This window comes from Mus musculus, chromosome 12 (genome assembly GCF_000001635.26).
Source record: "Mus musculus strain C57BL/6J chromosome 12, GRCm38.p6 C57BL/6J".
Taxonomy (NCBI): Eukaryota; Metazoa; Chordata; class Mammalia; order Rodentia; family Muridae; genus Mus; species Mus musculus.
The window spans coordinates 113885944-113898044 of NC_000078.6; the positions used below are offsets into that span (position 1 = coordinate 113885944).

Below are 12101 nucleotides of genomic sequence, written 5' to 3' on the forward strand. Positions count from 1 at the left end.
TTTCAGTTAGTGACATCTGGGTTGTTTCCAGTATCTGGCTACTATAAATAAAGTTGCTATGAACATTGTTGAGCAAGTGTCCTTGTGATATAGTGAGACATCTGTAGGGTATATGCCCAAGAGTAATATATCTGGCTATTGGGTTAGAAGTAGTTCTAATTTTCTGAGAAACTGACAAATTTATTTTCAAAGCAGTTATACAAATTTGCACAAAAACTTTCCAGATGCAGTAACTCCCAGCACTTGATGAGGAGTAAAAATATCTATCTATCTATCTATCTATCTATCTATCTATCTATCTATCTATCTACCTATCTACCTATCATCCACTTATCATCATTCTCTCCCTACCACATCCCCCTCAGTAGTCTAGTTCTAAAGGAAGCCAAAAGCCAACGCTCAGCCTTCTATGCTTATAAGTGAATATGATAGCCTACTGTTGGTACCAGCAACTGATCCTGGGTCCCTTTCAAGAATAATATGCTTTCTGTAACACTGAGCTCCCTCTCCAGCACCTAAATGAGCAGTCATTACATTTTCTCTAATGTTTGACGCAGTTGTGTTCACAATGGTTTAAATATCCCATCGAGCTGGATGAACCTGTGAAAGGAAATAAAACTGTGATTCATGTAATGTATGTCAAATAGCCCAAAGAGTTGTTTGTGAGCTTTGAAACCTGGGGCTGAGAACATAGCAGAACAGACCAGGACATGCCCGGGCAGGCCCATCGCCTCCCTATCTCCTACCCCTCTGACCTAAGTTAAATGTTACAGGCTGCTGATGTTTAAATGGACCAATCATGTGAAACCGTGCCAATTCCTCCCTCAGCCCCACTCCTTTTCTATAAAAACCCCTAGCCTCCAAGCCTCATGGTCGAATCCACTGTCTCCTGTGTGAGATACGTTTCGACCTGGAGCTCCGCCATTAAAATACCTCATGTTGTTACATCAAGGTGTCGTGTTCTATTCGTGATTCTTGGGTGCATGCCGAATTGGGAGCTGAGTGGGGGTTTCCCCACTAGGTTCTTTCACCTGGAGGGTTTTCTTTCAATAACAGCCAGAGAACAAGGAAACAAATGACTACTTATCATGTGGAAACTAAAAATACTGATCTCATATAAAGTAAAAGTAAGGACAGGGTGAGTATGGCTTTGATAGTGTAGAGTGCAATTAGACATCAGCTATTTGCTCAGAATTAATCCAAATAATAAGTTATATGGGTGTTGGCCACAACCAATAACAATGTATTATGTTCTCCATGCATGATGAGTAGATCTTATGATTTATCTCCTCAAACAATAACTGTGTTTACTTCAACAAGCTGGTCATGGATTTGAGAACATCATATTTGGCAGAAAAAATACCATCAGTTTTAACATCATTTCAGTATAAATATTGTAAGAATGTTATTTAAAATTTAGAGGGAGAAGAGGTATCCAATTATCAGAACCTCCCTGGTAGTCTTCACACACATATTTCTCAATCAAGGTTTCTAGATAAATGTCAGCTAAAATCCATTATCTCAGTTTATATGATTGGATTCTAGTACCATTTTTGTAGAATAGAGTAATTTTAATCTAGCCATATGTCTGGTCTGTCAAGAGCTCACACCCAAGTAACTTCTAGGTGTGTATGATCTGGCTGAAATGACACATCTTTAATCCCTGTGGCTGGATAACAAACACACACTTAGTAAACATCTTTAATAGAAATAATGACGTTACAGTTAGTCTTGCAAAAGAAGCAGCTATGTTTGAAAGTGAAGGGCAAAGAGGCCAGACAAAATGGTAAGTCAGAGAAAGATTTGACAGAATGAGTCACATATAAGATATATCCAACTCTCCCAAGAACAATCAGGAGGGAGGGAAGTTCAGTGAAAGCAGTTAGTTTAGTTGAGTGGAGTTGAGTTTGGCCAGTTGAGAGACAATATGTTGGAGTTGAGTTTGTGGGAGTTCAGTTCATGTACTTCAAAGGTAGAATTTTTTGGCACAGCTATAGAGAGACTGGTTGCAGAGAAAGCAATCTAGACATAGGTGAAGTCAGAATGACCCAGAGAATGAGAAGGAACCAGAAAATTATAACGTATTTCTAGACCTAGTTTGAGGCCAAGCAGAGCAATTCAGTCAGAAGCCAAGAGGAACAAGTTTGAATCAATTAGCTCAGAGAGGAGTTTTAAAAGAAACAGATGAATTAGCCAGCAAGAGTTCACAAAGAGCTAAAGAGGGATATATATATATATATATATATATATATATATATATATATATATATATTCATTTATTCACTTTGAATCCTGATTGCAGCTTTTTCCTCCTCTCATCCCAGTCCCAAACTCATATCCTCTACCCTTCCATTCTGCTCAGAAAAAGGGAAGGCTGCCTCAGGAAATCTCCAAGATGTTAGTTTTTAAATTATAACCCAAATCTATGACTAACTAACTTTTTAGAGTCCTTCTCATTACTTCTCATTACTTTAGCGGTCTTAATATTTTTATTTTTTTAACCATATACATATGTAATTTATACTCTCTAAATCACACAAACAACCTAACACAGTAAGAAGTGTAATAAATTAGAAGAAAAGCATAATATATTTGAGGCTGAGAGGCACTTTTGAAGTTCATTTTTACATCTGTGACTAAATCAGGATCAGCCACTCTATCTGAAACCACCTTTACAATCAATAGAGAACTGGATTGTTCCTTCAATATTTGTATTAAATACAGTAAAAAAGAAACCTATACATGATTTGAAAAATATCTAATTCTAGTTATCTTGTTGACTGTCTGTACTAACATAATATTGCTTCATGGTTATACATAACTACATAAAGAACATCAGATGAAATCATATCACTCTTGTAATGTGTTATCATGATACATGTTATAAAAACACTTTTATATCTGGTGGAGAGGAAAAATATGGAAAAAACTGTGAGTAGTATAGGGAGATGAACCTGCAGTCAGGATGTATAAGAGAATAATTTTAAATATAAAACTCTTACTATCATTGGTGTGACTTTAATTATTTAGGTGAGGTGTTATGTGTGATGATTCTGCATTCATGTTACCTTTGTCTCCTTTTTCTTTAAGCCTCTTTAGAATTAAACACAGGACCCTTCCGGTCCACTCCAGTACCGGGGTGCCTTGCCCACGGAGTCTCCGGACACCCGCAAGGACCCACACAGGATCCCCCACGGGATCCTAAGACCTCTGGTGAGTGGAACCAGGAGGCAGGTTCGAACACCAGATATCTGGGCACCTTCCATGCAAAAAGAGAGCTTGCCTGCAGGGAATATTCTGACCACTGAAGCTAAGGAGAGAGCTAGTCTCCCAGGTCTGCTGATAGAGGTGAACAGAGTCACCTGAGGAACAAGCTCTAACCAGAGACAACTATAACAACTAGCTTCAGAGATTACCAGATGGTGAAAGGCAAATGTAAGAATCCTACTAACAGAAATCAAGACACTCACCATCATCAGAATACAGCACTCCCACCCCACCTAGTCCTGGGCACCCCAACACGCTAAAAGCAAGACCAGGATTTAAAAACATATCTCATGATGATGGTAGAGGACATCAAGAAGGACTTTAATAACTCACTTAAAGAAATAAAGGAGAACACAGCTAAACAGGTAGAAGACCTCAAAGAGGAAACACAAAAAATCCTTAAAGAATTGCAGAAAAATACGACCAAACAGGTGATAGAATTGAATAAAACCATCCAAGACATAAAAAGGGAAGTAGATACAATAAAGAAAACCCAAAGTGAGGCAACACTGGAGATAGAAACCGTAGGAAAGAAATATGGAACCATAGATTCGAGCATCAGTAACAGAATACAAGAGATGGAAGAGAGAATCTCAGGTGCAGAAGATTCCATAGAGAACATCGCACAACAATCAAAGAAAATACAAAACACAAAAAGATCCTAACTCAAAACATCCAGGAAATCCAGGACACAATGAGAAGACCAAACCTATGGGTAATAGGAGTTGATGAGAATGAAGATTTTCAACTTAAAGGGTCAGCAAATATCTTCAACAAAATTATAGAAGAAAACTTCCCAAACCTAAAGAATGACATGCCCATGAACATACAAGAAGCCTACAGAACTCCAAATAGACTGGACCAGAAAACAAATTCCTCCCGACACATAATAATCAGAACAACAAATGCACTAAATAAAGAAAGAATATTTAAAGCAGTAAGGGAGAAAGGTCAAGTAACATATAAAGGCAGGCCTGTCAGAATTACACCAGACTTTTCACCAGAGACTATGAAAGCCAGAAGAGCCTGGACAGATGTAATACAGACACTAAGAAAACACAAATGCCAGCCCAGGCTACTATTCCTGGCCAAACTCTCAATTACCATAGATGGAGAAACCAAAGTATTCCACAACAAAAACAAATTCACACATTGTCTTTCTAGGAATCCAGCCCTTCAAATGATAATAACAGAAAAAAAATACATGGACAGAAATCACGCCCTAGAAAAAGCAAGAAAGTAATCCCTCAACAAACCAAAAAGAAGACAGCCAGAAGAACAGAATGCCAATTTTAACAACAAAATAAAAGGAAGCAACAATTACTTTTCCTTAATATCTCTTAATATAAATGGACTCAATTCCCCAATAAAAAGACATAGACTAACAGACTGGCTACACAAGCAGAAGCCAACATTCTGCTCTTTACAGGAAACCCATCTCAGGGAAAAAGACAGACACTACCTGAGAGTTAAAGGCTGGAAAACAATTTTTCAAGCAAATGGTCCGAAGAAACAAGCTGGAGTAGTCATTCTGATATCGAATAAAATCGACTTCCAACCCAAAGTTATCATAAAAGACAAGGAGGGACACTTCATACTCATCAAAGGTAAAATCCTCCAAGAGGAACTCTCAATTCTGAATATCTATGCTCCAAATACAAGGGCAGCCACATTCATTAAAGACACTTTAGTAAAACTCAAAGCACACATTGCACCTCACACAATAATAGTGGGAGACTTCAGCACACCACTTTCATCAATTGACAGATCATGGAAACAGAAACTAAACAGGGACACAGTGAAACTAACAGAAGTTATGAAACAAATGTATTAACAGATATCTACAGAACATTTTATCCTAAAACAAAAGAATATACCTTCTTCTCAGCACCTCACGGGACCTTCTCCAAAATTGACCATATAATTGGTCACAAAACAGGCCTCAAAAGATACAAAAATATTGAAATTGTCCCATGCATCCTAAGAGACCACCATGGACTAAGGCTGATCTTCAATAACAACGTAAATAATGTAATGCCAACATTCACGTGGAAACTGAACAACACTCTTCTCAATGATACCTTGGTCAAGGAAGGAATAAAGAAAGAAATTAAAGACTTTTTAGAGTTTAATGAAAATGAAGCCACAACATACCCAAACCTATGGGACACAGTGAAAGCATTTCTAAGAGGGAAACTCATAGCTCTGAGTGCCTCCAAAAAGAAACTAGAGAGATCACACACTAGCAGCTTGACAACACATCTAAATGCTCTAGAAAAACGGAAGCAAATTCACTCAAGAGGAGTAGACAGCAGGAAATAATCAAACTCAGGGGTGAAATCAACCAACTGGAAACAAGAAGAACTATTCGAAGAATTAACAAAACTAGGAGTTGGTTCTTTGAGAAAATCAACAGGATAGATAAACCCTTAGCTAGACTCACTAGAGGGCACAGGGACAGCATCCTAATTAACAAAATCATAAATGAAAAGGAAGACTTAACAAGTCCTGAAGAAATCTAAAACACCATCAGATCCTTCTACAAAAGGCTATACTCAACAAAACTGGAAAATCTGGACGAAATGGAAAAATTTCTAGACAGATACCAGGTACCAAAGTTAAATCAGGATCAAGTTAAGTATCTAAACAGTCCCATATCCCCTAAAGAAATAGAAGCAGTCATTAATAGTCTCCCAGCCATAAAAATCCCAGGACTAGATGGGTTTAGTGCAGAGTTCTACCAGACCTTCAAAGAAGAACTAATTCCAGTTCTGCACAAACTATTCCACAAAATATAAGTAGAAGGTCCTCTACCCAACTCATTCTATGAAGCCACAATTACTCTGATACCTAAACCATAAAAAGATCCAACAAAGATAGAGAACTTCAGACCAATTTCTCTTATGAATATCGATGCAAAACTACTCAATAAAATTCTCAGTAATCGAATCCAAGAACAAATTAAAGCAATCATCTGTACTGACCAAGTAGGATGGTTTAATATATGGAAATTCATCAACGTAATCCATTATGAAAACAAACTCAAAGACAAACTACATGATAATCTCATTAGATGTGGAGAAGGCATTTGACAAGATCCAACACCCATTCATGATAAAAGTCTTGGAAATATCAGGAATTCAAGGCTCATACCTACACATGATAAAAGCAATCTACAGCAAACCAGTAGCCAACGTCAAAGTAAATGGTGAGAAGCTTGAAGCAATCCCACTAAAATCAGGGAGTAGATAAGGCTGCCCACTTTCCCCCTACCTCTTCAACATAGTACTTGAATTCCTTCCCAGAGCAATTCGAGAACAAAAGGAGATCAAGGGGATACAAATTGGAAAAGATGAAGTCAAAATATCACTTTTTGCAGATGATATGATAGTATATATAAGTGACCCTAAAAATTCCACCAGAGAACTTCTAAACCTGAAAAAAAGCTTGGGTGAAGTAGCTGGATATAAAATTAACTCAAACAAGTTAATGGCCTTTTTCTACACAAAGACTAAACAGGCTGAGAAAGAATTTAAGGAAACAACGTCCTTCACAATAGTCACAAATAATATAAATTATCTTGGCTTGACTCTAACTAAGGAAGTGAAAGATCTGTATGATAAGAACTTCAAGTCTCTGAAGAAAGAAATTATAGAAGATCTCAGAAGATGGAAAGATCTCCCATGCTCATGGATTGGCATGATCAATATATTAAAAATGGCTATCTTGCCATATGAAATCTACAGATTCAATGCAATCTCCATCAAAATTCCAACTCAATTCTTCAATGAATTAGAAAGGGCAATTGGCAGATTCATCTGGAATAACAAAAAACCTAGGATAGCAAAAACTCTTCTCAAGGATAAAAGAACCTCTGGTGGAATCACCATGCCTGACCTAAAGCTTCACTACAGAGTAATTGTGATAAAAACTGCATGTTACTGGTACAGTGACAGACAAGTAGACCAATGGAATAGAATTGAAGACCCAGAAATGTACCCACACACCTATGGTCACTTGATCTTTGACAAGGGAGCTAAAACCATCCAGTGGAAGAAAGACAGCATTTTCAAAAAATGGTGCTGGCACAACTGGTTGTTATCATGTAGAAGAATGTGAATTGATCCATTCCTATCTCCTTGTACTAAGGTCAAATGTAAGTGGATCAAGGAACTCCACATAAAACCAGAGACACTGAAACTTATAGAGGAGAAAGTGGGGAAAAGCCTCGAAGATATGGGCGCAGGGGAAAATTCCTGAATAGAACAGCAATGGCTTGTGCTTTAAGATGGAGAATTGACACATGAGACCTCATGAAACTGCAAAGCTTCTGCAAGGCAAAAGACACCATCAATAAGACAAAAAGGCCACCAACAGATTGGGAAAGGATCTTTACCTATCCTAAATCAGATAGGGGACTAATATCCAATATATAGAAAGACCTCAAGAAGGTAGAATCCACAAAATCAAATAACCCCATTAAAAAATGGGGCTCAGATCTAAATTAAGAATTCTCACCTGAAGAATATCGAATGGCTGAAACGCACCTGAAACAATGCTCAGCATCCTTATTCATCAGAGAAATGCAAATCAAAACAACCCTGAGATTCCATCTCACACCAGTCAGAACGACTAAAATAAAAAATTCAGGTGACAGCAGATGCTGTCGAGGATGTGGAGAAAGAGGAACACTCCTTCATTGTTGGTGGGATTGCAAGCTTGTACAACCACTCTGGAAATCAGTCTGGCAGTTCCTCAGAAAATTGGACATAGTACTACTGGAGGATCCCGCAATACCTCTCCTGGGCATATATCCAGAAGGTGTCCCAACCGGTAAGAAGGACACATGCTCCACTATGTTCATTGCAGCCTTATTTATAATAGCCAGAAGTTTGAAAGAACCCAGATGTGCCTCAACAGAGGAATGGATACAAAAAATGTGGTATATTTACACAATGGAGTACTACTCAGCTATTAAAAAGAATGAATTTATGAAATACCTAGGCAAATGGTTGGACCTGGAGGGCATCATCCTGAGTGAGGTAACACAATCACAAAAGAACTCAAGTGATAAGTACTCACTGATAAGTGGATATTAGCCCAGAAACTTAGTATACCAGAGATATAAGAGACAATTTTTAAAACACATGAAACTGAAGAAGTACGAAGACTAAAGTGTGGACATTTTGCCCCTTCTTAGAATTGGAAACTGTCACCCATGGAAGGAGTTACAGAGACAAAGTTTGGAGCTGAGACAAAAGGATGGACCATCTAGAGACTGCCATTTCCAGGGATCCATCCCATAATTAGCCTCCAAATGATGACACCATTGCATACACTAGCAAGCGTTTGCTGAAAGGACCTTGATATAGTTGTCTCTTGTGAGACTAGGCTGGGTCCTAGCAAACACATAAGTGGGTGCTCACAGTCAGCTATTGGATGGATGACAGGGCCCCCGATGGAGGAGCTAGAGAAAGTATCCAAGGAGCTAAAGAGATCTGCAACCCTGTAGGTGCAACAACATTATGAACTAACCAGTACCCCAGAGCTCTTGACTCTAGCTACATATGTATCAAAAGATGGCCTAATTGGCCATCACTGGAAAGAGAGGCCCACTGGACACGCAAACTTTATATGCCCCAGTACAGGGGAATGCCAGGGCCAAAAAGTGGGAATGGGTAGGCAGGGGACTGGGGGGAGGGTATGGGGGACTTTTGGGATAGCATTGGAAATGTAATTGAGGAAAATACGTAATAAAAAATATAAAAAAAGAAAGGGAATCAATAGAAAAAAATCGAAAGGACAATTATGATTTTCATAAGAAAACATCAACAAAAGCCTCAGAATATCTAATGCAAACCTAAATAATATAAAAATGCTGGATGTATCATCATTGTCACTGAGATCACATTTTACTACAGAAGTATGGCAAAGAAAAAGCACGGTATTGGCATAAAAGGACACACATTGAAACATTCTGCTTCACTCATAGTTGAGTTGTTTGCTCAGGTATCATCAGAGAAGTGTTTTCTTCACTAGATGGACATCAGTGTCAGACAGCCATGATCAGACAATGTGCAGAAACTGAGACACCTTGGAACAGTCAGTCCTACCTGGGATCTCTGCAGAAGAAGAGGCAGGAAGAGTGTAAGTGTCACAAAATTTGGAGGACACAAGGGAAGCAAGGCTTTATAAAGAAATCAAAGGAAAAGAGGGTTCAATATTCTTAGATATCATACTAATTTAAATTAAAACCAGTTTGAGATATTAACTCACCTCATTAAAAATGGCCACTCTCAGCCAATCTGAAAATGTTGCAGATGGTCATGAGAGATAGAAGCCCTTACACATGTGGTGACAAAAATAAATTCAACCTTTATGAAAATCAGTTTGGAGAAATATTATTTGAGTTAAATTTTTAAAGTAAGGATAGCTCATGATTTAAAACTAATAAACGACAAAGCATTATTTTTAATAAACATGGTTATTGATTTATGTAAAAAATGAGGCAGAGTTTTATATTTTGTCAGTATTTCTGTAAGAAAGCCTATCATAAAATTGAGCTTTAAAATTATTTTGTACCATAAATAACAAAAGTGGATTTTTAACAACAGCTAGAAAATTCTCTTATCAACAATGACTCACATTGTACAAGTAAACCTCATCTTACATGATATTTAATGTATTAGCTTTATAGCATACAAATAAACGTTTAAAGTATAAGAATGACCATACTGAAATAATCTTTTTCTAAATCACTAATTCTTGGTCTACAGTAAGGCTGTGATGTATTTCTCAAAGGAAACTTGGACGCACAATCTATGATAAAAGTTCAACTTTTAAATTGTTACACAAAATGATCCAGAGAAATATGTCTAAAGCAAATATATAATGGAAAAAAATCTGTGTTTTTACTCCTTAATATTGTGTCTCCAAAATTTCCCTCTGGCCAAAGAGAAATTTGCACCCACATTACAGTTTGTCATAGTTCAGACATTTTACTCAGTTGCCACTTCCCACTGCAAAGACTTCTGTGGTAGATAAAGCAATATAAGTTCCAGAGAACTTTCCAGATAAAAAGTGATACATGAAGAGGTCATACAGTCTTTTTCCATAGTCATGTGCGCCCTCTGTTGGTCCAGAACACCCCTGCAATGAGGTTTGTGTCTGGGCTCACAATGACGTCCTCTCACTGTGTGCATCTCTTGCACAGTAATAAATGGCAGTGTCCTCAGCTCTCAGGGCATTCATCTGAAGGTAGAGGATGCTTTGGGAAGTGTCTCTGGAGACGATGAACCGACCCTTCACAGATGCACTGTACTCTGTTGTATAATCATTAGCTTTGTTTCTACTTGCAGCAATCCACTCCAGTCCCTTCCCTGGAGCTTGGCGGACCCACTCCATGTAGAAATCACTGAAGGTGAACCCAGAAGTTGCACAGGAGAGTCTCAGAGAACGCCCAGACTGTACCAAGCCTCCTCCAGATTCCACCAGCTTCACCTCACACTGGATACCTGCAATAGTAGAGAAAGCTGGTCATACACATCTACTAATCTTCTATCCCTGTTACACACATATGCACACACACACACACACACACACACACACACACACACACACACACACACACACACACACACATACACATACACACACACACACAGAGGAACTCTTTTTGCCCATAAATTACCATGTAAAAGTGTTAAAAGAAAAACCCAGTTTAACCACAACTTCATAGTGACAGGACTGAGTGGTGATTTCTGAATGTGAAGATTGGGGAACTCAGGACGGGATCCCACTGCTAGAGTCACTCTGGGCTGGTTTTCATGTGATGAGGGTGGCCTAATTTGCATGTCTTTCTGCTATATCATTAGCTCTAGGATTGAAGTTGTAGAGAGTGAAGTTATTATTACAAAATGCAGGGATATAGTGAATGAATCAGCTATCAGTAACAATGTTAGAAAATTGTTTCGTATGCGTATATGATAACACTTCAATATTTTATTGTGATTTAACAAGTTCACCCTCCAACTAACAATATCTAAGGCTTCTTATTCTTCATGTCTTCACTGGTATTGACATTTCTTTTCTTTTTTTTTCTAATTTTTCACTAAATTTACTCATTTATTTGTGTTTGAGGAGGGTGTATTCATGTAGGAAATTCTTTATTTTTTTTTTTATTTTTTATAGGTACATGAAAGATTTCCTGGATATTAAACTGCCAGGATGTCTTTCAGACAATAGATTGGATTTAAACATGAAACACCAGATTTTAAGATAAATAAGTTAATAAACAAGTTTTGCACATATTTATACTTATATTTTGGGATAATTCTTGGAAATATTCTTTATCTGACATTAAAATCATACATGTGGATCCATGTATGTGTTATATATATTACTGTTTATTTAAAATTTATCAGAAATGTATAGAAGAAAGCCTTATTTTAATTATTAAGAATTAAACTTGATTTTAGTTTAATTCATATTCCTATGACCCTCAGCACTTTTTGATTATCTCGTAACAATTGTACTCAGAAAACTTCAATGATTCATAGAAGAGACTTTTGCATCCTTATGCACATACAGGTCCAAATTTGTTTTACTTAACTACAAAGGAAAATAACAGCTTGCCAAAAATTCTTCTGGGAGTTTGTATACATTCACTGTTTTAATTTTCTCTATCAACTTTGGCTTGTCTAAAAATAAAACTCCCATAAAATTTCAAATTTTATAAAAGAAAATATTGGACATTTTATTGATTCATTTTGCTTGACTTCCTTACCCCACACATCTTTGGACTCCTCATCTAGTCCATGACTTTAAATAACTTT

At 37.4% G+C, this 12101-nt stretch overlaps 1 pseudogene and 1 further gene; both read right to left on the reverse strand.

Annotated features, from left to right (window-relative positions):
• The window catches only part of Igh (immunoglobulin heavy chain complex), a 2751187-nt gene that overhangs the window by 627176 nt on the left and 2111910 nt on the right, over window positions 1-12101 (reverse strand).
• On the reverse strand, window positions 10465-11003 carry Ighv7-1 (immunoglobulin heavy variable 7-1; annotated as a pseudogene). The gene is given in 2 exon segments: window positions 10465-10781; window positions 10958-11003. Coding segments are annotated over 2 exon segments (363 nt in total).